The sequence below is a fragment of the Protopterus annectens genome, chromosome 12.part0, assembly GCF_019279795.1.
Source record: "Protopterus annectens isolate FY-2018-M chromosome 12.part0, PAN1.0, whole genome shotgun sequence".
Classification (NCBI taxonomy): domain Eukaryota; kingdom Metazoa; phylum Chordata; order Ceratodontiformes; family Protopteridae; genus Protopterus; species Protopterus annectens.
This window is the reverse complement of record NC_056746.1, coordinates 258,878,502-258,905,682: the sequence shown is the minus strand read 5'-3', so window position 1 is coordinate 258,905,682 and position 27,181 is coordinate 258,878,502. Positions and strand designations below refer to the sequence as shown.

General features: G+C 41.5%; 1 protein-coding gene across 1 annotated transcript in view; it reads left to right on the top strand.

Moving 5' to 3' along the window:
- LOC122816492 (dynein axonemal assembly factor 8-like) overlaps window positions 1–27,181 on the top strand; it is a 3,534,829-nt gene that overhangs the window by 2,213,479 nt on the left and 1,294,169 nt on the right. Inside the window, exon 19 of the mRNA XM_044089323.1 lies at window positions 9,808–9,939. Within this exon, the coding sequence (XP_043945258.1) occupies window positions 9,808–9,939 (132 nt within the window). The remainder of the gene's footprint in view (window positions 1–9,807; window positions 9,940–27,181) is intronic.

Below are 27,181 nucleotides of genomic sequence, written 5' to 3'. Positions count from 1 at the left end.
GTTCAGGGCAAGCCTGTGTCAAAACAAACTATTTCTAGGTGGATTGGCTTTTGCATTGCATTTTGTTATTCCCATCATGGCAAGGAGGTTCCAGCTGGGATTAGGCCTCATTCCACTAGGGCTACTGCCACTTCAACAGCATTTCTACGGGGTGGCAACTAAGGATATTTTGGAAGCAGCTACTTGGAGTTCAGTGCATACTTTCTCTAAGCATTATCACCTTCCTATCTACTCTAAGTCTAGGGCTGGTTTTGCCACAGCTGTTTTGCAAGGCATGTTGTCAGCTCCTGCTTCTTTATGATTTGCCAGCCTCCCTTACCTCTGCTTTGGGATTCTACCCAATAGTAAGGACTGCAGCAATGGAAGACGAAGAACATAGTACAGTTTTGTACCTACCATAAATGTAGATGTTCGAGGATTCCATTGCTGCAGTCCAATTTTTCCCTCCTTCCCCTCTGTGTTTAGGGGTGGTTGTGTAGGTGATTTCCTGCTTATATTTTTGTATATATTGTTCATGTTTTGGTGCAGGTATTTTGGGCCTTGTCTTTTAGGGTCTTCTGACATCTGGGGCAAGAAAAGACTGAGGATATGACGCCGGTCATGCGCATTAGTACCCTGACGTACTGACGTCAGTCTAATGCGCCCTGACCGACGTCAGCCTTATACTCTGGTATTCGGGCCGACTGGATGCGGACTATACCCAATAGTAAGGACTGCAGCAATGGAATCCTCGAACATCTACATTTATGGTAGGTACAAAACTGTACTTTTCTGTGTCTTCCTCGGCTCCGGCCGGAGCCGAGGTTATCGAGGTACCCGTGTCGGCTCCGACAAGATCTTCGGAGCCGGCAACCAGAAAGAGGTCTAGGTCACCTTCTCTTGGCTCCGTTCATTCAGCTCCAGGATCTCCCCTGCTGTCTGAACGGAGCCAAAGGTCTCATTCCTCTAGGTCATCGAGGTTGTCCGATCATGACCTTCAGAGGGTGGTGAGTCGACTACTCAAGTCTGAGGCACTAGCCCAGATGCTTCAGAGCCCGACTCATCAGTCGGTGCCTGTCCCGGTCCATCAACTCCTTCCTCCTTGACTCTTTTGAGCTCGGGCGGGTCGTGTCGGAACCGAGACTGTGGTTACCTCGGGCGAGACAATTGTCTTCGGCTCCGTCGTCGGCTCCGTTTTCTTCCATGGAGGAATCTCGGCGAACTTCCTCGTCGGCTCGAGGGGTGAGTGGCATCGGACCCTTGTCCGACCCCCTCTCCTCTCGGTGCTTGGCGCTGGTGAGTTCGGCTCCGACATCGGCCTCGGAGCCATCACTGTCGGTGCCGAGGGGTCCTTAGCTCCTCGGAGCGGGGACCTCTGGCTCTGCCTGACAGGGGTGCTTTCGAGGTCATGCGGAGTGTGTTAGAGCCTGGCTCTACTCCACAGTCGGCTCCGTCAGCCCCTCCCTCTATGCTGCCTCAGGGTAAGTCGACTCACTCCCTCATCCCTGACCGCAGAGAGCCAACTCCTCAGGAGCTCCCTTTGGGGATTTCATCCTCTTCGAGGCCTCTCCTGATTTGGCAGAAGAGCCCCTCGGAAGAGGAAGTGCAAGAGGAAGCACATTGACTCACCTGAGTCTATCACGTCGGACACAGATCTGGATGATTCTGAGGGTTCCCCACGTTCCCCTTCTGAAGATGTCTCATTTGCAGACATTCTGGAGATCCTTAAACAGAGGGGAAATTGGCCAGCCCTCAACCCTTCGGAGGACGAAACTTTGTATCTTGAGGCGTTTGGCTCTCGTCCTTCCACCTTCTGGGTGACCTCCCTCTTTGACCCCCTCATGCAGGTGGTTGCAAAAAAGGCATGGGCGGCTCCTGATTCAGTGGACCCCACTCCCAGGAGACCCTCCAAATTCATCACAGCTCCATCAGACAAGGAATTTTTATCAAAAGGAGTCTCTGTGGATGCTATGGTGGTTGCCTGCCACAAAGAAGGAACTGGCTGATCCTTCAGTGCCTGTCCATCCACCTAACAAGGAATCTAGGTCCATGGATAGGTGCGGGAAGCGGATGTTCTCCTCAGCGACATTTACTATGCGTTCGCTGAATTACCTGTGCCATTTCACTCGTCTTCAAAGAGACTTGATCAAAGCGAGTGAAATGCTGAAGGACCCTACAGCTGCGGGTTTCAAGAAAATGAACACGCAGCTGGCTATCCTAATTCTATTTCCAACTCCTCCATGCCTCCTCTCTTATGCGGCCGATGGAGCGAGCAGAGCAGCAGGAACAGGGGTAGCCTTACGTAGGCATGCCTGGATGCGGCTATGCAATTTTCGGAACCTTTCAAGGCGTCTTTCACGAACTCCCCTTTTGATGGATCATCTCTTTTGGTCCACAAGTGAAAGAAACCCTGACTAGGTGCGAGACTGATGGCAAGACCCTTTCTGCCGTCGGAGTCCGTTTTCTACTCCTTCTAGGCCTTACCCCAAAGGCCAGAAGGGGAAAGATGTGGTTCCGTAAACAATCCCAAGGGACTTCGCCTGGCGACAGAGTCGGTTCCCGCCAGAGGCAGAGGGGAACAACAATGGTAGACGTCGCCCTAGAGGCAGAGGGGTCCGCAGAACCAGGGCAATCGAAACGTTCTCCGAGAAGCCTTTTCAGCATCCCTGAGGTGTTGCCCGACTGCCCATCTTCGGAGGCAGTCGGGGGAAGATTGTCACTGTACCCAGAAGCCTGGCTATCCTTGACACAAGACAAATGGGTACAGTCCATCATTTCCGAAGGTTATTCTATTCCCTTTCTTCGTTTTCCAAATCAGTCAAAAAATCCCTTCCAGATGTTCCACCCGCTCAAAGGGATCTTGCAGCTTTGGAAATTTCAAAACTGCTTGCAAAAAGAACTATTCAGCCAGTGCCAGCAGACCAAATAGGATCCGGAATCTACTCAAGGTTCTTTTTAGTTCCAAAGAAAACAGGGGACTGGAGACCAATTTTGGATCTCAGTATCTTGAACAGATCAGTCAAGAAAACAAGATTTCGGATGGTCACGCTGCAATCCATTCTTCCCCTATTGGGAAAAGGAAACTGGATGTGCTCTATAGACCTTCAGGACGCGTACTATCACATAAAATGAACAGGCGCTCCAGAAGATTCCTCCGCTTCAGGCTGGGAACCAGTCATTTTCAATTCAGGGCCCTGTCCGTTGGTCTCACCACTGTACCCCGGGTGTTTACCAAATGCATGGCAGTGGTAGCTTCTCATCTGAGACGACAAGGATTCCAGGTGTTTCCATATTTGGACGACTGGCTCCTCACAGCTCCCACCAAGCATCTCCTTTTGATGGCCAGAGATTACACTTTTCGTCTGTCAAAGACTGGGTATCTCAATAAATTGCGAAAAGTCTATTTTGTCGCCTTGTCGTACTATTACCTACATAGGCAAATTAGATACTGTAAACATGTCTGCAACACTAACGAACCAAAGGATATCAGACATTCAAAATTGGTATCACTACTTCTCAACAACAACAGAGCCAAAGCCAGGTTAGTTCTAAAGGTGTTGGGAATCATGGCAGCGCCATACCCTCCTTCCATTGGCCAGATACCACATGCGGATCCTTCAGTGGATGCTCTTTTCTCAATGGTCATACCAGGAACTTCCAATGTCTCACACCATTATGATCACGCAAGCGTGCAAAAAGCATCTCATGTGGTGGATGTCTTCCCCCCAGCTCCTGTTGGGGAGACCATTTGTTCCACCTCCTCCGGTTGCTACTCTGACAACGGATGCCTCCCTGATCGGGTGGGGGGGGGGCATTATCAGGGCAGGACAGTCCAGGGCACATGGCAACCAAACGAATGCCACTTGCACATAAATGTTCTGGAGATGAGAGCAGTGCTTTTAGCGTTGCAAGCCCTTCAACCCTCTCTTCCCTTGGGAACGATTGCAATCCAGACAGACAATATGTCTGTAGTGTGGTACATCAACAAACAAGGCGGAACCAGATCATACCCCCTGTGTCGAGAAGCACTCAGACTGTGGCAATGGGCGATTTCTTCTCAGCGTTTTCTGATAGCAACGCACATCCCCGGGAAGTCCAATCACATTGCGGACAAGTTGAGCAGAGCTATTCTCATGCCTCACGAGTGGTCTCTGAAAGACTCTGTAGTGAGAGAGATTTTTCTCAAGTGGGGTCAGCCTTGCTGCGATCTTTTTGCTACTCCCCAAAACAGCAAGTGCAGAGAATACTTCACTCTATTCCCCTTACCAGGCCAACCCAGCAGGGACGCGCTAGTCCAAGTTTGGCCCCGGGGACTTCTTTATGCATTTCCTCCTTTCCCACTGATCTCTCAAGTAATACAGAAAGCTATCGCTCAGAAGGCCTCATTGATCCTCATTGCTCCTTACTGGCCTCGACAAGTGTGGTTCCCCTTTCTGCATCGATTTCTTGTGGAGCGACCGTGGAATCTGGACCTAGTTCCAGATCTTTTGATCCATCAGTCGGGTCAGTTTCATCGCTCCCTCCCCTCTCTGAACCTCACTGCTTGGTTCCTCCACTTCCAACTGTAGCCAGGCTTCCTCAATTATCTCACTCTGTTAGAGATATTTTGATAGCTTCCCATAAATCTTCCACTCGAAAGATTTATTTGAGTAAGTGGAAACGATTTTCATATTGGGCACAAGGAAAGGACGTAGATCCTTTCACGCTTCCATCCAACTAGTCCTCGATTTTCTTGCTGAACTCTTCCATGCAGGTTCATCTCCATCTACTCTTAAGGTTCAATTGGCAGCTATTTCTAATTTCCATGTGGGTATTTCTGAATCTGCCCTAATGTCCCACAAACTCTGCAAAGCCTTTTTGAAAGGAGTTTTTCTTCTCAGACCTCCTGTAAGAAATCCTCCTTCTCCTTGGGACCTAAATTTAGTTCTTGCTTCTTTGATTCTTTCCCCTTTCGAACCTGCAGCTTCATGTTCCTTAAAGTTATTATCATGGAAAACTCTCTTTCTGGTGGCTATCACATCAGCTAGAAGAATTTCAGAACTTCAAGCACTCAGTTGTCGTTCTCCTTACCTTGTATTCCATAAGGACAGAGTTTCCTTCGAACTAACCCGTCCTTTTTGCCTAAGGTGGTTTCAACATCAAATCTAAACCAATGCATTGACCTCCTGTTTTTCGCGGAGTATTCAAATAGGTCTGAACAAAAATTACACTGTCTGGATGTTCATCGTCAATTAAGGTACTACTTGGACAGGACGAAACAATTCAGAAAATCTGATCAGCTGTTTGTCTCCTATGCGGAAAGCAGAAAGGGACTTCCAGTTTCAAAGGTATCTTTATCCAGATGGCTAACATCTCTGATTACCCTTGTTTATGAGATTAGACACCAAAACTGCCTAATAAGCCTAAAGCCCATTCCACCAGAGCTTTGGCTACTTCTCTAGCCTTCCAAGACAGACTGCCTATTGACACCATTTGTGCAGCGGCTACTTGGGCTACTCCTCACACTTTTATTTCCCATTATAAGTTGGATTTAGCTTCTAGGCATAGAGCTAATTTTGGTTCCACTGTTCTCAGGAGTCTGTTCCGTTAGGCCACCCGGGACAAGGTGCTAGGGACGGTCCCATCCAGCAAGAATGCAGGCGAGATAGACAACTTAACATATAGAAGTTATGTTCTTACCATAACGATCCATGTTAGTTGTCTTCTTCTCTTCTTCTTCCCACCCTCCTTCCCCTGGCCTGGACAGACCTAGAGGAGTTGTGATCGTGACCTCTCTTTCTACCACCTCTTTCTTAACTATATGCTATTATGCATATTTCTTGTTTCAGGATGTAGGTCACCCTTCTTCTTCCTGTTGTTAGAGGTGGATTCTGTTTTTTACAGTTATACTGTTTCTGTTATAAGCTGGGGTTAGCTTACAAACGAGATCTGAGGTAACTATCGCCTAGCATTGTGGGATATAAGGGGAGCCTCGAGCCGGTGGAACCAACTCTCGAGCTTTAGAGTGGCCGAGTCGGAGCCGAGGTCGGCTCCGAACCCATCCAGCAAGAATGAAGGCGAGAAGAAGACAACTAACATGGAACGTTATGGTAAGAACATAACTTCTATTTCTAATCTCTGTCTCCAACAATCTCTAGAGCTACCAGTTTTCTTTCCAAAATTCTCCAACGAAGCGGAATACACCCTCCATAAATTGGATGTTCACAGGCAATTGCGCTTCTATCTAGACAGGACTCAACAAATTCGAAAAACAGACCAGTTGTTTGTGTCCTTTTCAGATAATAAATTGGATAAAACCATCACTAAAGCTACTATCTCCAAATGGATTAGAGATTGCATAACTCAGGCTTATTCCTCTTCAAATAAGCAACTTACAACATCTATCAAAGCACACTCTACCAGAGCTATGGCTACTTCTATTGCTTTTCATTCCAAGCTCGCTATTTCTGAGATTTGTGCTGCGGCTACTTGGTCCAACCTGCACACTTTCATTTCCCACTATAAATTGGATGTGGCATCTAAAGGGCGAGCATCATTTGGTTCCACGGTACTCAGGAGTGTTTTCCAGTGAGCCACCCAGGATTCAGGTGCTAGGGACGCTGTCCCATCAGTCAGAATGTAGGCGAGATAGGATCACATAACATCTTTTAGTTATGTACTCACCATAACTTCAGATGTTTGGGATCCATCTACTACATTCCTAATATCCACCCTCCTTCCCCCTGCCTTGGAGATCAGAAGAGATTGAACGGTTTTGAGTTCTACTGTTTTTTATCTTGTTTCATCTGACGATGTTATATAAGCAGCGTGTGTGTCTGTGTATGTATGCGGACAAACTAGATCTGAGGGGCTGGTAGTGGTGCATCCTGGGATATAGTAAGCTCAGCCAATAAGAGACTTCGCTCTTTGGCATAAACGTGCCGAGTCGGAGCCGAGGGATCGGCTCCGAACCCATCAGTCAGAATGTAGGCGAGATGGATCCCAAACATCTGAAGTTATGGTGAGTACATAACTAAAAGTTTTGCTTGCTTCTTTTGAGAATATGAATATGTTACTGCCAATTTTCCTTCTTCTGAGGGTAAATCAGATGTCTCTTATTGAGTATCAGATACTGGGCCCATCATGAAAAGATTTGCATGTTTTACAGTATTTATATTTACCTGAAGATATAAAAGCTGAAATTTTGAATTATCTCCTTGGTACAAAGGTTTTATTTGGTTCATCTGCTGCTGAGATACTGAAAAAATGTGATGAGAGACGAAAACTAATACAAAGGTTGACTCAGATTTTATAACCTTCCTCCTTTTAGTTTGTGAAATGTTTTATCCCTAATTCAGGGACCTTTTATAAAAAGCAAAATAAGCAGACCCATTAAATTTCAGGCAAGCACAATTGCAAAAAAAAAAAAAAAAACACTGGCAAGAAGGCTACAAAAGAAGGTGGTGGTCCCAGAATCTAGTCAGAATGACTATCTACAAAAGGTAACCTTCCCTCCCACCCTAGCAGTCCTTTAATTCTTCCCCAAAGTCTGGTCCTCCATGTCCCACTTTGGTAACAGATAATATTCAACAAATGGATTCTGAGAGTTATCTGTCAGGGGAACAGGTAGCAATGGGAATCACTACCTCCTTTTCAGGAGAATCCTCCTCATCCAACTGATCAGATTCTGTATTCTCCTATCTTTCAGCATCTGCTAGCTCAAGAACTAATGGAACCTGTTCTGTCTCCCTTGCAGGGAAAGGTTTTTATTCAAGAATGTTTCTGGTACCAAAGAAAAAAAAGAAAGAATGTGAAAGTTCCAAATTTCAAAACTCCATTAACAGATTTAAAGAAAGCTTATCACATTTCACTAAGCGCAAATTTCAGGAATTTAGTTATCTGTATTACCCCTTGGGCTGTTTATTGCTCTGAGGGTGTTTACAAAGTGCCTGCAAGGTATTCACATTTTCCTTAGTCATATGACTTGCTTATCTTGACAGAGTCTTTTTTAAAGCGTTAGGAATCTTTCATATGGGTAAGAGATCTCTTTCTCAGACTGGGTTTCTAGGAGAACATTCAAAAATCTTGTTTAATTCCATCCCACAGAATTGTATTCTTGAGATGTCATCTGTATGCATCCCTTGAAGAAGCTTTTCTCTCGCAAGGAAAAAGTAAATCTATAATTAGATCTATTCCCAATTTTTTTCACTTGGTAAAGGACTTCAGACAAGGAATTCTTCAGGATTTTAGGATTCATGGCTTCTATGATACTCATGATTCCTTTAGCCAGACTTTGCATGAGAAAGATTCAGTGGTACATACAATCTGTATAGTCTCAACATCATCTTTTCTGATTTCATTTGTTAGATTTGTAAGAAGGGTACTACTGTACTGGAAAGACTGTTTTTTTTTTTTAATCCAGGTCTTCCATTCTCCCTTCCTCCTGCTCTTACAAGTCTTTAACAACATTTGTTTGGGGTGGTGTCTTTTAGGGTAAAATTGTAAGGTCTTTGGAACAAAAAAGATGGACTAAAACACACAAACATTAAAGAGATGTTGGCACTATTAAGTACACTCTAGTCTTTCAGTCATCTGTGGTCCCTAAGACCTCTTAAAGTGATCACAGATCATCACACAGTGATGTGGTATATGAGCAAACAGAGGTTCCAGATTCTACCATCTCTACAAGATTTGTCATTATAGCCTGAGGTATAACATTTTTAACACAATCTCACACTACTACAGGCTTCTTACATTCCATCAGAACAAAACTTTCTGGGAGACAAGCTGAGCTGGATTAGGACAAAGTCTCACCAATAGAAATAGAATTAGGGGGTCTTCCTGGATTTTATCCTGCTTTGGGGAAACCCACATCTGTTTACCTCTGTTCAGGATGTGCCCCCCCGAGTCATTGGATAATTTGAGAACTTTTTGAGGCTATCCAGAAACCATCCTCCATGGCCTTTTCAAAATCCTCCCACATTTCAGCCTTTGTTTTGATAACTGTCATAACTACTGTTATTGCAAAGAATTACACTTGTTTTTTGTGAATACTCTTGTTGACTGTTTGAGCATTAAAGCTGCCAACATAGTTTAGTGGTAGTTACTGCAAAGAAGTTTATTTTCTTACATACTATTAATAATATTCTTTGTAGTACTGATGGTAGGAAAGTGATTAAGAAGATCTGTGGGTTTAAGTCTGTAGTTTTTAATTTCAGGTTAAGATCCTCTATATTTGAAAAGAAACATAATTATAATTAATTAATTGATTTATTTAGCAAGAAGAATAAAACATTACATGGCAGTAAACTTAATGCTGAGGATTATAAGAAGAGTCTGTAAGAAGAAATGTGATGTAAAAGTGTAAAATCTAGGATGTTTCATGCATCAGACTGTTCTTGCAGAACACATTCATATACTTTTGTGGACTGACCATTCTGTGTTTCTTGGGATTAACAACCTGTTGAGGTACAGGTAACTGTCATATATTGATGTCTACTGCTTTGTTGAGCTAAATCATATTTGTTATGTTGTACCTATGGCGTGAGATTTCAGTCATGGCTAAAATTATCTTTGGATGAATCTGCTGCCACATTTAATAAGTGTACTAATAAAAAATTAAAGTCACACTTCTATTTGTTGTGACATGACTGCTTTTAGCTGAGCTAATGATTTACAAGGAATGTGAACAAGTTAACCCTTCAGTACCTGCGACAACGAAAGTAGCTGTTAAACTGTGCCTATTCTTTTTTCAGTGAGTTCAAGATGGTCTTTTGTTATGTTATGTTTCTTTGCAGCAGAATTCAGTATTCAATTTTATTCTAATGATTTATTTTTTTATTTGTTTAGGTTTAATGAATGAATTTGCAGAACAAGGCCTACTTGGACCATTGAGGAGCAGGCTACCTCCAGGCACTGAGCTGGAGACTGGATTCTGTTTTCATGTTGCTCCTTATACAGAAAGTTTGTTGCAGGGACTGGGTATGTATACGTGATGCATGTTAAACATGAAGTATAAACAGTGACTTAGAGCGGTAAAACTTAACGGCATATCTAGTTTGTCACCTTTTTAGTCAACTTTGACTTTCTGCACTACTCCTTAAAAGAAAATACTATCATAAAGCTGAAAAAAAAAACAGTCTCTGTATTTTGATATTCTGCATGCCACTAATAAGCCGCGGTGGTACAGCGGTAGCATTGTTGCCTCATAGCAAAAGGTTCTCCTTTTCGATTATTGGCTGGAGTGCCTTCTGTGTGGAGTTTGCATGTCCTCCCCAAGGTCGAGTGGCCTCTGAAAGACATGCGTGAATGGGCGTGCCTTCACTGAAGGTTGGGCGTCGGGCTGGCAACTCGCACCATAAAAATCTACTGCCAATCATTAGCGGACTGGAGTTCCGCTGTGGCGACCCTAACCGGGAAAAGCCGAAAAGACAAACAACAACATGCCACTAATAATCAGAATCAGCCCAAGTGTACTTTTGCTTTATTTTAATTGCTTATACCACAAATTAGACATCATGAGACCTGCCATAAGTTAATAGGTTTGGTGAACAAGCCCAAGGCCTATTGACCTATGAGGAGCTTGATGTCCTGGATCCCACAAGGGCTCCTTACCAGGAGAATCCAGGGTATAAACACATAGGGCTTTAAGGTGATCCTTATAGGACAATCTCTATACTCAGTCTCCTACAGGTTATTGAGAGTCGAACTATGCCTGGCATAGAAGGTATCCTCGGATCCAGCTGTGATGGACCTTCTGCACATCTACAAAATTAGCAACATCAGAACTGGCCAACTTTCAAAAGCTCAGACTCCCCTACCTCTCTCTCTTCCTGTGACAGCTGATTGGTTGAGCATATCCTGAGAGGGAAGCCTTCAGCTGTGACAGGGACTGTGTGTTCAAGTCTTTTTCTGCTATCCAAAGAAGAAAGACCTTGGACTTTTCGCAGGATCTAATGCTGATTCTTCTGGCTTACTGCTCAGTTAAACCCCATTTGAGGACCTCTTCTTCTCATTTTATTATTAGATGCAGTTCTCTTTCTGTTTTTATGATTATTAAAAAAATATTCATTTTAATATTTATTTCTCTCAGTGTTTACAGTAATTCCTTTGGTAGTATCTGCTTGTAGCAGTATTTATTTGGCTTCTGTCTTTGACAAATGCTTATTTTTTACTGTTTCTGAGGAAAGTAATTATTTCTCTCAGAAGTACAGTGTGCTATTGGGACTATCTTTTCTATTGTTACTCTGCTTTATGTTCAACTTTTGACAGGAAAATATTGCAGAACTTGGATTTCTGCAGAATTTATACATTATTTACTGTATGTATCTATTTTTAACATGAAATTGTAATTTTACAGCTAATGAAGTTATTTGAATGGACTGTGGAGATTTTACTCTCTCTGACAAGAAAATATAGATCTAATGTTGTCATTTTCATTCATTCCTCAACAAATGGGTTAAGGTGATCCTTATAGGACAATCTCTATACTCAGTCTCCTACAGGTTATTGAGAGTCGAACTATGCCTGGCATAGAAGGTATCCTCGGATCCAGCTGTGATGGACCTTCTGCACATCTACAAAATTAGCAACATCAGAACTGGCCAACTTTCAAAAGCTCAGACTCCCCTACCTCTCTCTCTTCCTGTGACAGCTGATTGGTTGAGCATATCCTGAGAGGGAAGCCTTCAGCTGTGACAGGGACTGTGTGTTCAAGTCTTTTTCTGCTATCCAAAGAAGAAAGACCTTGGACTTTTCGCAGGATCTAATGCTGATTCTTCTGGCTTATTGCTCAGATAAGCCCCCTTTGGGGACCCCCTTCATCTCATTTTATTATTAGATGCAGTTCTCTTTCTGTTTTTATGATTATTAAAAAAATATTCATTTTAATATTTATTTCTCTCAGTGTTTACAGTAATTCCTTTGGTAGTATCTGCTTGTAGCAGTATTTATTTGGCTTCTGTCTTTGACAAATGCTTATTTTTTACTGTTTCTGAGGAAAGTAATTATTTCTCTCAGAAGTACAGTGTGCTATTGGGACTATCTTTTCTATTGTTACTCTGCTTTATGTTCAACTTTTGACAGGAAAATATTGCAGAACTTGGATTTCTGCAGAATTTATACATTATTTACTGTATGTATCTATTTTTAACATGAAATTGTAATTTTACAGCTAATGAAGTTATTTGAATGGACTGTGGAGATTTTACTCTCTCTGACAAGAAAATATAGATCTAATGTTGTCATTTTCATTCATTCCTCAACAAATGGGTTTGGATCTAATCCTTTCATCCAACTTGGTCACTTTCTCTAGATTCTAGGATCTGACTCTTGAGCTCCTCCCTTACCCATAATGCCCCCTGATTACTATGTTACCTCAGATCTGATTTGCTGATCTTCAAGTTCGGACGGGATTGGGATCTCTCGAGCTCCTTGTGGGTTTAATGATTGTAAAACTTATATTTATTCTCTTTAACTATTATTTCCTCGTTTAAAGGCACCGGAAACCAGCTGGTCCACTCAACAAAAAGTTTATTCCAAAACACACATGAACACAGGTACTTGAAGAACACAAAGCATATAAACATTGTAAAATCAGTTCCCCCTACGTGTTTGTCTTGCAAACTTCATCAGATAGGCATGTACTGTCCCAAAAGTCATGTTAAATAGGTTTTCAAATTAAAATTAACCAATAAGAAACATTCATCAATTAACTATGAAAATGCAGTATGTATGAATTAAAATACAGTGTATGTGAATTAAAATTAAACATCTTAAAACTTTGTGTAAAATGCATCAAATGGGGTGTATTGTATAAGATTTGTCCACATAAAATACAATTTCATAATTTAAAGCAATAAATATTTTCTAAAACAATATGTATATAAAACCATGTAAGAAACAATAGAATGAAATACCACCATCTAGTGGGGAAAGCAAGAATAATCACATAAATACATTAATGAAACTAAAATATTTGTGTAAGTATTATTCTAAAGTTGATTTAATAGTCATTATACTACTGTTATTTACAATTTGGCAGATCTAAGTTTTAAATCTTTAGATCTAAGTTTAGAGATACCATGTCATTTAACCCTGGATGGTTACTGGCATTCAACACAAATTGCCAGTATAACTCCCTGTATTCAAGTCAGGTCTCCCAGGGTCCTCCCCTGGGGTCTGTGGGTACAACTTCTATTACAAAGAATTTAAACTCAGCATTTACACATACTTGTGAATGTTTGAACAGAGCATTGTTGTCATTTTTTTTCTTATATCATACCCATGCTCGTATATTCTTTGTTTCAACTTCCTTTCTGTCCTACCCACACAGGAGGAGTACCATAACCCACACAAAGCAATGTAAAACCACACCTGTGGTGTTGCAGTTTGCAAACCCTTTAGTCATTATATATTTATTTCTACATTTTAAAAACAAAACATCACCACTCCAGATATTACAACATTGAGGGCAGTTTCCACACTTGTATGTTCCTTTTTTGCTAATAGAACAAATTCCGGAAGATTGCCAAATTCTGGTAATGGCCACACAGGTAAAAAACGCACTCTCCAAAGCTAAGAATACAGCATCCATGGGACCAGATGACATCTCGGGCTGTGTATTACATGAACTACAAAATGAACTGGCACCTCACCTAAGTCTCATGTTTAATCATAGCCTCACCTCAGGCTTCGTGCCCACTGTGTGGCACACAGCTACAGTTATCCCACTTCACAAGGGGTGATCCATCTTGGATCCCAGGAGCTACTGCCCCATCAGTCTGACGAGCCTGATCTGCAAGGCCATGGAACGTATTATCATGGAACTTATAAACAAAGACATTGGCAACTTTCAGACACTGGACCCCACCCAGTTTGGGTTCGTGAAGGGCTGATCTTGTCTTCTGAACCTGATTGACTTCTTCAAATCAGTCTCCAGAGCTGTGGACAAGGGTAAGGCGGTCCACACAGCCTGTCTGGACCTCGGCAAGGCCTTTGACACCATCCCCCACTCTGGAATCATAGATAGACTTACTAAGCTGGGCAATAATCCCAATGTCACTCGATGGGTTGCCAACTGGCTTACTGACAGAACCTACACTGTAAAAGTAGCTGACTCCAAATCCAGCTCCAGATGAGTGACAAGTGGAGTACCTCAGGGTTCAGTCCTGGGACTGCTCTTGTTTGGCATCTACATCTCTGAAGTACAGGCCAACACTAAGGGACTCTGGCTAACAAAGTTCACAGATGACTGCAAACTGGGAGTCATTATTGAATCCTCAAATTATGTGGATACTGTACAAAAGGGCCTTACAGAAACAGATGCTTGGTGCCAGAGCCATGGGCTCAAGCTCAATGCCAAGAAATGTATAGCTATCCTCTTTGGGAAAAAACATGTACCCTTGAATTACCACATAGGTGGCAGTACACTAAACACCGAAAGTGTGATAAGAGGCTTAGGGACACAGGTGGACAGTGGTCTCACCTTCGATAACCACATTGCCACAACAGTCAGGAAATCCTGCTATGTGGCACACCTCATCACTAAGGGTTTTCATCCATGAAAAAGGAGGTCATTGCCCTACTGTACTCATCCCTCATTAGACCCATTATAGAATACAACTCCCCGTTTGGTATGTAACTCTCAAGACATCTGCAACAACTGGAAAGGCTGCAGAAATACCTCACTAAAAGAAGCACAGGCCTAAAGCAGATGCCCTACGCTGACCGCCTTAAAAAAACTCCAGCTGTACTCTGACACATATCGTCCACTCAGAGGCGATCTCTGCTTAACATACAAGGCCATGTCAAACCCAGAGCAGTTGGACATGCTGCACTTAAAGAAATCCCAATCCCTCAGAGCCACACACTCCAGGGATCCAAACCTTGTCATCACAATAAAGAAAACATGCTGGAGGGATAGTTTCTTGACCCAGAGACTCCCCAGACTCTGGAATAGACTGCCCATACATGTCAAGCAGAGCACCTGTTTGGCCCTTTTCAGAAGGAACCTTGATGATTGGATGGGAGAAAGAAAATTCACCCCGGGGATCATGCCAGTCGCCCTGCTAGACAGGGGTCCAGGGAAGTAAATAGTGTGGGAAGAAATAGCCAGGGAATTGTTGTAGCTAGGCTTGTATAGGCCCTAGGGCCGATAGCCTAGTACCAACCTATGAACCTATAATTCTGATTATGTGAACCTCCTCCTAATATATTTTTGACGTTTCAGCCTTTTTTATATACATATTGAAGTGGTTTGTCAAATATGCAATTTAGATCTGATAACCTAGCAAATCTGTTCCACTCATTGTTTATAACCCTCTTTACAAAATTACTTTCTCCACTATATGTAATGACAAGGCAGATTAAAAATTACCCCGGTCATCATCAGCATCATCATTAAGGGTGGTTGTGTCATAAGAAGGCAGAGGTTTACCCAAGATGGGAGAAAATCTGGAAGCCCTAGCTTCCATAACTTCTGTAAAAACTTTGGATAACAAATCACAAGGATAACCTCTAGCCTTAAATATTTCCATAATACATTTACACTCATTCTGAAAGTCCTGATCATCAGAGGTCATTCTGTTAGCCCTCATCAACTGACCTTTTATTACCCCTCTTTTTTGATGTGGGAGGTGGGTGCTAGTGTAATGTAAATAGGAATTAGAAAACGTCTTCTTTCTATATATTCTAGATTTAAAACCATTACCAAACGTGTGTATATTAACATCTAAATAATACAAGTCAGTGTTGTTTATTTAATGTGTGAACTTTAAAAAATTGGTTGTATTAGTGATATATTCCAGAAATTCCAAAAATGTGTTTTCTGTATTGTTCCAAAAAAGGCATATATCATCAAGAAAATGACCGTAAAAATTCCAGTGGTTTTTAAAATCTGAAGTAAAAATGTATTTATTCTCCAAATATAAAAGAATAATGTTTGCGTATGTGGGGGCGCAATGTGCCCCCATTGCTACTCCCTTCAATTGTTTATAGTATTTGCCCTGAAAGAATATAAAATTGTTCTTCAGGACTAAATCCATCAGAACTATGCAGGTACGAAACATATTGAAGGGAATAGCTTTACTGTCAGCTAAGAATTCTTCAAACCATAAAAGATCTACATCATGTGGGATACATGTAAGTAGGTCTACTACATCCAATGTAATGAAGCTCTGTGTGTTATATGGGTTGGTGTTGTCAGTACGTCTTAAAAAAATCCCAGGAGTCCTTTAAAATGTTGGCATTGTTCAGCACTATGTTTTTTAATTTTTAATCTATGTATTTAGCTAAAGGTGCAGTTATTGATCCTTCGGCTGACACAATAGGCCTGAGTGGTGGGTCCGAGGTGTTTTTATGCACCTTGGGTATACCAAAAATAGAGGGGACTCTGGGTTTTTCAACCTTTAAAAAGTTGTATGTCTCCATATCTATGAGCCCCTCTAGCACTAAATCATTTAAACACATAAATATTTTCTTATAAGCAATGTTGACTTCATTCAAAGATACTCTGGCATAGGTTTCTTCATCATTAAGTATATCCAACATGCCAGATTTGCTCCCATCTTGGGTAAAACTCTGCCTTCTTTGGACACGGATACTCCTAATGATGATGCTGATGTTGACTGGGGTAATTTTCAATCTGCCCTTGTCATTACATGTAGTGGAGAAAGTAACTTGGTGAAGAGGGTTATAAACAATGAGTGGAGCAGATTTGCTAGGTTATCAGATCTAAATTGCATATTTGACAAACCACTTAAATGTGTATATAAAAAAGGCCAAAACATCAAAAATATATTAGAAGGAGGTTCACATAACCAGAATTATGGTATTTGTTCTAGTAGCTAAAAAGGAACACACAAGTGTGGAAACTTCCCACAGTGTTGTAATATCTGGAGTGGTGATGTTTTGTTTTTAAAATGTAGAAATAAATATATAATGACTAAAGGGTTTGCAAACTGCAACACCACAGGTGTGGTTTACATTGCTTTGTGTAGGTTATGTGACTCCTCCTATGTGGGTAAGACAGAAAGGAAGTTAAAACAAAGAATATACGAGCATGGGTATGATATAAGAAAGAAAAATGACAACAATGCTCTGTTCAAACATTCACAAGTATGTGTAAATGCTGAGTTTAAATTCTTTGTAATAGAAGTTGTACCCACAGACCCCAGGGGAGGACCCTGGGAGACCTGACTTGAATACAGGGAGTTATACTGGCAATTTGTGTTGAATGCCAGTAACCATCCAGGGTTAAATTACATGGTATCGCTAAACTTAGATCTAATGATTTAAAACTTAGATCTGCCAAATTGTAAATAACAGCAGTATAATGACTATTAAATCAACTTTAGAATAATACTTACACAAATATTTTACAGTTTCATTAATTTATTTATGTGATTATTCTTGCTTTCCCCACTAGATGGTGGTATTTCATTCTATTGTTTCTTACATGGTTTTATATACATATGGTTTTTAGAAAATATTTATTGCTTTAAATTATGAAACTGTAAGTATTTTATGTGGACAAATATACAATACACCCCATTTGATGCATTTTACACAACAAAGTTTTAAGTCTGTTTTTATGTTTCATTTTAATTCACATACACTGTATTTTAACTCATACACACTGCATTTTCATAGTTAATTGATGAATGTTTCTTACTGGTCAATTTTAATTTGAAAACGTATTTAACATGACTTTTGGGACAGTACATGCCTATCTAATGAAGTTTGTAAGACGAAAACGGAAGGGGAACTGATTTTACAACGTTTATATGCTTTGTGTTCTTCAAGTACCTGTGTTCATGTGTGTTTTGGAATAAACTTTTTGTTGAGTGGACCAGCTGGTTTCCGGTGACTTTAAACAGGTTATTCATTTTTGGGCATTTCTACCACTTTTTTTCGTTTATTATTTCCTCATTATTAGTAACAGTCTGTCTTGCCTCTGTTTTAAACTTTTTTAGCTACCAAAATTACGATTTTTTTTCTTGGTAATTTTTGTTACCATTGTTGGTATCCTTTCTTCGTGAGTTACTTTACTTTGAGGTATTTTCTAGTTTTACCATTGTTGGTATAAATCTTTTCTAATTTTTTATAATCTATAAATGAAAAAAAAATTTTCTTTTTCTCTCCTGTTTTTTGATTGTTACCACATTTTATCTTACAGTATGACTGAAAAGCCTACTGGATTTAAAAAGTGCATTTCATGTGGGCATAAAATTCCCAACTCTGATACCCACAGGGAGTGCATCTGATGTCAAGGCCTAGCACACATGGACATTTGTGCAGCATTTAATACCAGGGCTATTAGTGACAGAAGGAACAAGCACATTTTAAAAGGCCTCCTTCCGGCTTCTGTTCCTCCTTGTGGTACGTCAACATCAGGGACTCAGACCCCTCACATCCAAGGAGCCCAGGGAGCACCAAAAACCCTCCCCATACGGGCTTCTAAGTCAATACTTCATTTGGACCGACCTAAGAAGAGTTTGGATCCGAAGTGTTTGGATCAGACAACTACCGTTGCCAAATCCCCTCAGCTCCATAGTCCATAGTTTTCTCCGGAGGCTGTATCCCTGAGGTTGAGGTCTAAATTTCTTTAGGAAACCCCCTAAAATGTCTTCCAGACCACCTTCCACTTCTTCCTCCATTAGATCCTCCTGAAATCTTTCTGTAGCAGAGGTGGATAGGATGATTAGAAAATTCCTCAGAACACAGATTTAGATGGGGTGGTCTTGCTGTCTCCATTTCTCATCGGATCAGTGAGCCTTAAACCTTCTTTTCAGCCAGTTATTGCTCCTTCTCTGATCTGAGTTGCCATTTTGGAGCCCTCATATCCAAGATCCCCAAGAGTCAAGCAGTTGGATCCAAAGATTCTTCTGTCTTCCACTCCAGTGACTTCCCTGATCCAATTGGCTCCTACCCCTCTAGAAGCATGGTGGTTCTCAGAGCTGAAACTTAACATTGGATCCCAGGGTTTGACTTTCACCCTGAAGTTTTCAGAGACATCACTTCCCCCTTGGAGCTTCAGCATTGGATAGCTTGCCTCCAACTCCTTCCTTGGAGCAGAGAGTCGGGGAAGGCCTTGGATCATCTGAGCTGAGAGCCTTGGCTGCAGTCAGATTGTCCTCGGCTTCTCCTGGTCCTTCCGCCTTCGAGGTGGTGGAGAGGATTTTCTCTCATCCCAGACCAGTTTCAACTCTTGCGCCTTCGGATCCATTCCTTGTACCCTCTTCAGATCATGTGACTGCTGTCATCCTACACCGCAGGAACAGCTAGCACGTATGAGCTTCCAAGCAGTTCCCATCAGCAAACTCCCCACTTCTTCGGACATCCCACTGAAGAGTTTCCTAAGAAGAGGTCATGCAAGAGAAGGTACTTGGATTCTCTGCAGGGATCCCTCACTGAGGACATGGATTTTGATGAAGGGTACCCTAGATCTCCACCTGAGACATCTTAGAGATCCTTCGCCAGAAAGGTGGTTCGTCTTCACAAACCCCTTTCCAGGAGGAATTGGTGTTTTTGGAAGCCTTTGGGTCTGGACCATTGATATCTTGGGTTTACCCCCTTGTGGATGAGTTTGTAGACCTTGTCTCTTGCAGGGCATGAAAGGAACTGGACTCTGTGGAACTCATCCCCAAATGCCCAAACAAAATTTTGAGCGCCTCCTCTGACAGACAACACTGGACCAAGGGAATCCCTGTAGATGCCGTGATTGTTGTGGCAGCCACTAAAAACTAGCTGGCTAAACAGAGCTCCAAATTCCATCCCCATAATAGGGAGTCTAAGGTGTTCAAGGGTTTGGGAAGCGAGTATATGCTTCAGTGACCTTTGCCTTACAGTCACTGAATTACCTGGCACATTTCACTATGTTACAGAGGGACTTAGTTAAGGAACTCCCTAACTCTATCCCTGGGTCTATGTCTGCAGAGGAACAAAAGTCTTTTTCCTCATGACTGGCCACCCAGCAATCCATTACTGACAGATTCATGAGGTTAATCTTGCATGCAGCTGAAGGTTCCTCATGGTGGCCGGTTCAGACCTAGCCATTAGTAGACATGCCTGGATGCAGTTGTGTGATTTTGCAGAGCCCTTCAAGGCATAATTCATCAGTGCTCCTTTTGATGGATCTTTTTTGTTTGGGCCAGCAGTTAGAGAGGCTTTCTCACAGTACGAAAGATGGAAAGACATTGTCTGCTGTAGGAATATGCTTTTCTACCCCGCAGAGACCCTTTTCTAGATGTCAGTGTGGTGGTAAGATGTTGTGGTTCCAAAAATCTCAAGAACCTTTCCAAGAGTCATGCAGAGACTTTTTCCCTCTGAGGCTGGGGGGGGGGGGTGCCGCTACAATGCTGCCCACATGGCAGAGGGGGTCTGCAGAATCAAGGATCTTGAGATTCCTTCATGGACAGATCCTTTCAGAACTTTTAAAAGGTTGCTCAACTGTCCTTCTCTGGAGGCAGTCGGGGGACACTTGCCCTTGCACCTAAAAGCCTGGATAGCCATCACAAAAGACTCATGGGTGCAAAGGATCATATCCAGTGGATATTTCAATCCCTTTTTGCAAGTCCCTCTAAGGAAATGAAAATGTATCCTCGATCTTCCACCCAATCAGAGGGAGTTAGCAGCTCTAGCAATTCAAAAGCTGCTGGGCAAGAGAGTCATCCAGGAGGTCCCCCCACTGCAAAGAGCATCTGGAATTTACTCAAGGTTCTCTTTAGTGCCGAAGAAATCAAGGGACCCGAGATCCATTTTGGATTTCAGTTATCTGAACCAATTTGTAAAGAATTCCAAATTCTGGATGGGCACTGTTCAGTCCATTCTGCCTCTCCTGCAGAAAGATGACTGGATGTGCTCTGTTGATCTTTAAGATGTGGACTATGACATCAAAATGAACAGGCACTTTAGAAGATACCTACATTTCCAGCTGGGAGCCAGTCATTATTAGTTTACAGACCCTGCCCTTCGGTCTCACCACAGCCCCCAGGGTGTTCACCAAATGCATGGCAGTGGTAGCAGCTCATCTAAGACTGCTCAGATTCAAAGTGTTTCCTAACTTGGATGACTGGCACCTTACCGCACCAGCCAGCCATCTTCTGGAAAGATCCAGGGATTACTTATTCCGATTATCTCACTTTCTGGGAATTATGATCAATCTAGCCAGGTCACAACTTCATCCATTTCAAGTCTTGGAGTTTATAGGGGCTTAGCTAGATAATCTAGTCAATTGTCTAGCTCTTTTGCCTCAAAACATAGTTCTTACTTTGAAGTTGCATGTCAGACAGATTCTTACTCATCCTTCTCCCCCAGCAAAAATGGTACTCAAAGCCCAAAGGTTGATTGGCTGGTGTAATAACTTTAATACCCACTGCTCGTCTTCATATGACAATTCTTCAGTGGACTCTAGCAGTGCAATAATCCATTCATTGACATCTCTTATGACATTCGATAAAATTATCTCTGGTTTTCAGAAAATCCTTGCTGTGGTGGATGCACTCCAAAGAGATTTGTCAAGGGTGCCCATTTATTCTCCTCTCCCTAATACCTCATAGACCACTGACACTCCCAGTCTGGGTGGGGGGACATTATGTGACACAAGACCGTTCAAGGCACGTGGTCCCCGGAAATGACAATTTTGCATGTAAATGTCCTGGAGATGAGAGTGGTGCTTCTAGCATTGCATGCCCTTGAGAGCTCTCTTCTGCAAGGAACTATTGATTTTCAAATGGACAATATGTCTGTCTGGTACATCATCAAATGGGGGAAACCGGATCCTATCTCCTGTGCTGAGAAGCAATGAGAGTTTGGCATTGGGCGATCTCCATCCGCTGTCTGGTAGCTATACACATACCTGGGAAGTCCAGCATCTTAGTGGACAAGGTCAGCAGGACCATCCTGATGCCTCACAAGTGGTCTCTTAACCAGACAGTGGCAAATGTGATCTTCCCCAAATGGAGTCATCCATGCTGTGATCTATTCACCTCTCCACTCAACAAATACAGCAGTTTTTTTGCCTTAATTCCCTCTTGGGGACATTCACTGAGAGATGCTCTAGTCCATGTTTGGCCTTCTGGTCTTCTTTATGCTTACTCTCCCCTGCCTCTAATCCCCAAGTTTCTGTAGGAAGTGCTCCAGTTGAAGAGTAAACTAATCCTCATTGCCCCCTACTGTGCTTGGTAAGTGTGGTTTCCCTTCCTGTGGTCTCACTTCGTATGTCCTCCTTGGACACTGGATCCCAGTCCAGACATCCTGTCACATCTGTCAGGGATGACTCACGTGGATATTGCAGGCTTCAAGTTGACCGCATGGTCTCTCCAATTCCGGTGATGGGTAGACATTCTAACTTTCCTCCCCAGTTTGCAAAATTCTTTTTTCATTCCACAAACCTTTGACTAGGAAGATTTATAAGAGCAAATGGAAGAGGTTTTCCTTTGGGCATATCCGAGAGAGTTGGATCCTTTAACCGCTCCACTTCTGGCTGTTTTAGATTTTCTTGTCTCCATCTTTCAAGGCAGAGCAAGCTTCTCTACCATTAAAGTTCAGTTAGCAGCCATCTCCAGCTTATTGGAGATGATCCTTCTCCTTTGCTTCATCTAAGTTATGTAAAGCCCTTCTTAAAAGTACTTTTTTACTTAGACCGCCAATTAGTGACCTCACTCCACCTTGAGATCTGACTTTGATATCACAGACTTTGCTACATTCACCTTTTGAACCTTCAGCTAGAGTAGACCTTAAGTTTCTGTGTTGGAAAATGGTATTTCTGGTGGCCATGACTTCAGCAAAACAAGTACATGAACTCCAACCCCTCTCTTCAAAATCGCCATATTTGATTTCTCACAAAGATGGTGTTAGCTTACACTAATCCTTCTTTTCTACCAAAAGTTGCCTCTGAAACAGACATCAGTCAAGTCATCAGTTTACCAGTTTTCTTTCCCAAATTTGACAATAAGGGAGAATATACCCTTCATCCTTTAGATGTTCATAGGCAACTTTGTTTTTACCGTCACAGGACTAAGTAATTTAGAAAAAAAACTGATAAGTTGTTTGTTCCTTTTTCTAGTAATAATATGGAAAGACCAGTTTCAAAAACTACACTAGCCAAATGGATAACATTGCATTTCCTATGTTTATTCCTTGAGAGACCTAACCTTACCAAGACAACCAAAAGCTCGCTCAACTAGGTCAATGGCTACATCGGCTGCTTTTTAAGCCAGGGTCTCAATTGATGATATTTGCGCAGCTGCCATGTGGTCTAATGCACTTGATTTTATTTGTTATTACAAATTGGATGTCATCTCCTGAAAAAGAGAAAGATTTGGTTCTGCACTTCCCTGGAATATCCTTCCATGAGGGCCACCCAAGGTTAACATAGCTGGGAACTCTGTCCCATTCATTGAGGAACAAATGAAAATGACATCATCAGATATAAAAGTTATGTTTTCACCATAACTATGCATCTGTGTTGTCAATTTTTATTCTTCCTTAACTCCCCTCCCACCTTTCCCCATCCATGTCCTTGGGAGAGAATTACCAGAATTATTGATAGGAACGTTCATGTTAGAGCTACTGATCTTTCAGCTATTACTTTTCTGTCATATTTATTTTGAGATACATTGTAATGCTATTGTATAGTAGCAGCAAACTCGATCTGAGGTAACACAGTAAATAAGGGGCATTATAGGTAATGAAGGAGCTTCAGAGTCTGATCCTAGAGTCTAGGGAAAGTGGTTGAGTCGGATCCGAACCCACTCGTTGAGGAAGAATGAAAATGGACAACACAGATGCATAGTTATGGTGAGTACATAACTTGTATTTTAAATTACTTTTAAATTTTACTTATGTCAGTTTAACATGGTTAAAGTGTGTAGAGTTGATTTTTAGCACTGATTTGACACATTGGTTACTTTTGTGTTTGGGTATTGTGTACTGGAAATTCTTTAATTTCTGTCAGTTGTAAAATAATATAGAACACATTTTAAACATTTTTTTTGTGATAATAGCACAGTTTGGCAGAGTATAATTGTGTGGGGACATACCCAGCACTATAAACTTTTAAGTGCTTATTGTGATACATTATCTAGTATTGGCAGTCAGATAACCAAGCTTTCCTGAAATTGGTGATAAGTGACATGCTGGCAACCTCCCTGCCTGTGGGCAAAGGGGTCAAAAACAAAGTAAAGGAAAATCCTACTGTTACCTTCTAGTGTCGTGGGAGCCATTTGCATATTGGTTCCTCCTGGGATAGAAGTCACTCTGTGGTACCTTTTGTTGAGGTATTCTGGTTCCTAATGCAAGGTTCACATTAGTGGTAAAGCAACTATAACTTCCCAGGTAGCTAAACAGGAACAAAGATCCAGGCCAGAATTTATACCAGCAGGTTAAATTCATTAAGAAGGAGCCTAGAGACGGTTCAGTGTAGTTCAGTCCTTTTATTAGGATTTGTTAGGCAGATGAGCGCTTTTTGAGACAGTGTTGCAAGGAATACTTATTTATAATGAATAATAATGGCTGGGCATTTCAGTTAGCTCAACCCCCTAAAACATGCCCCGTTTATGGGAGGAGCCAAGAGGGTGGCTTTGAGTGCGGAGACCTGTCCTTAATTATTAACCTTTCAGGTGCTGAAATTCTTATCAACAGTGAGTAATGTAAAGGGCCATAGTAAAAGTGATGGTCCAGCTTTCTTAAATTCAGTATGCAACCGATGGAGACTGATGTGTTGAGACCTGGGTATTTGTTGGCTTGGAGCCTGATTTGCCACTCAAGTTCCTTTTTCTCAAGTCTGCCATTGGTTTTACCTCCATAAGGGCCCCCGGTCATTTGTTTAGTGATGTGGAAGGAAAACTCACTGTGGGTGGGCTTTTCTTTTGCTGCTTTGCTATTGCACTGTTGGGTTTATCCCATCTTATGCCCATGTAATGTCAGGCAATCTGTGTCTTTAGTTTATTGATGGTTTTGCCAATGTAGACTGCTTAGCATTTTTGATATTGGGCCCTGTAAACCACCATCTGTGTACAGCAGTTTCTGTATAATTTTTTTTCTATGTGCAGTAGAAGCCATCACTTCTGCTCATATATTGGCAATAAATGCTATAATAAGGTGGGCTGCATGGGAAGGTGCCCTGTGGGAGTTCCAAATTTGGTGAGTTGTTATTCCTGTCAATAAAATTCCAAATCTTTCTGTTCCTCCTGATGATGAAATATGGGTTTAGGTGGAAGCATATTGTTAAGGATGTTGTTGTCCGTGATATTGACCCAATTGTCTGCAGTGGTTTTCTTGAGCTTGTGGAAGTCCATTGAGTAAGTCACTGTCACGTTCAGTTAAAGATCTCAATTATGAAAACTTTTAATCATTCAAAGGACTCCAGGGCACTAGGACTCACAGGGTAAATATACAGTTCAGAAATCTTAGCATTGTGATTTACGGTTTAAGTTTTTGTTTTTATTTTATTGGAAATAAATATTTTCAACACTAATACTGTAATTGGCAGATCTGATGAAGCTTGTTAAAGCAAAAGCACTTATGAACGCTGGCTTTTGGCCCCACATAATTGGATATAATATATAAAATACTCCTAATATGTGGTTGTTGACACTGAGTTCTGTGTTAAAAGTTAAGTTAATGATTTTAATAGCTATTTGAATAACCAACACAAGTTTTCATTAGAAATAAAAGAAAAAAGAAAATGAAATAAGAAAAGGTTCAACATACTGATTGTTTAAATATGCTTTTCACCTTTGTATTTTTTTATTTTTAATGTTTGATTGTTGTGATATATTCATATCTGTTATGCATTATGTTGAAAACATGCTCCTTAAATATCAACTCCATGTAGACACTGTTTTATATATGAAGATAAGCTCTGAACAAAAGTAATATGCTTGACTTTTACATGCTGTATCAAACAAAATTCCCAGGATTAAGTGTCCTTTCTATGTACTGTTTTAGGTACTATTTTAATAACAAGGGCATGATTGTAATTTCAGAACCTGAAAGGTTAATAATTAAGGGCAGGTTTCCACACTCAAAGTGCCCCCTTTAGTTCTTCATGCCTAGGGGGTTGAGATAATTTAAATGCATGTCCATTAGTATTCATTATAAATAAGCACTCATTGTAACACTCTCTTAGAAAGCACTTATCTGCTTAAAGAATTCCAATAAAAGTACTGAACTACATTGAACCATCTCCAGGCTCCTCCTTAATGAAGTTTAACCTGCTGGCATATTTTCTGCCTAGGATCTTTGTTCCCTTTTAGCTGACTAGGAAGTTACAATTTATTTATCACCAACATGAACCTTGCAACATAAACCAGAATAGCCCAAAAATGGCACCACAGAGTGACTCCTATCCCAGAAGAAACCAAGACGCGACTGGCTTCCACGGCACTAGAAAGTAACCGTAGGATTTTCCTTTATCTAGTATGGTCACTTCATTATTCTGGTTGGTGTTCTCTCCCTTGACTTCATGGATCCTAATGCTGGTAACACCCAACAAATCCAGTTAAACCTAAAAAGAAAAAAGAAACTTGCAATATGCCTCAGCCTATGGTTAGTAATTTTGTCAGGGACACTGCTCTGTCTGCAGGCCAATTACATTTTGCTCCATCTCTAGTGTAGCTTTTTCAGACATTATGCAGAGGGGGGTTAGACCCTTCCTCTAGGGCTGCTCCATTTCCTGGCACAGCTATGAGACAACCAAACCCTTTTGTGCAGGAGTAGTTCGGGGTAAGAGATCACTTGCTAAACATAATATTTTTGTTATTTATGTGTGTGTGTATATATATATATATATATATATATATATATATATGTATATGTATACATACATACATACATATATATGGATTCACTTCATAATCTCGAAATACTGAAACATCGAATTTCAGTATCTCGAAACTATGAAATCGAATCTACAAAACCCCGAGCCCAAAACCACGAAATTCAAAACACCAAACAAACTGCATACACTACACCATACATACACCACAACACCCACATCACAATATAAACAAAAACTACACACATACACAACTCATACACACATAAGCAGGGGGGCTGCGCCCTCCACACCCCCTCTACTTATATATACTAACTCCGAGATTGCACAAAACAGGAAACAAAAGCAAACTCACACAAGCACATTCTCCAGTCCCTCACACACACACTTCAGACATATCAGCACACTGAAACGCACTCTGACCCCCCCTCAAATCCCTTACAA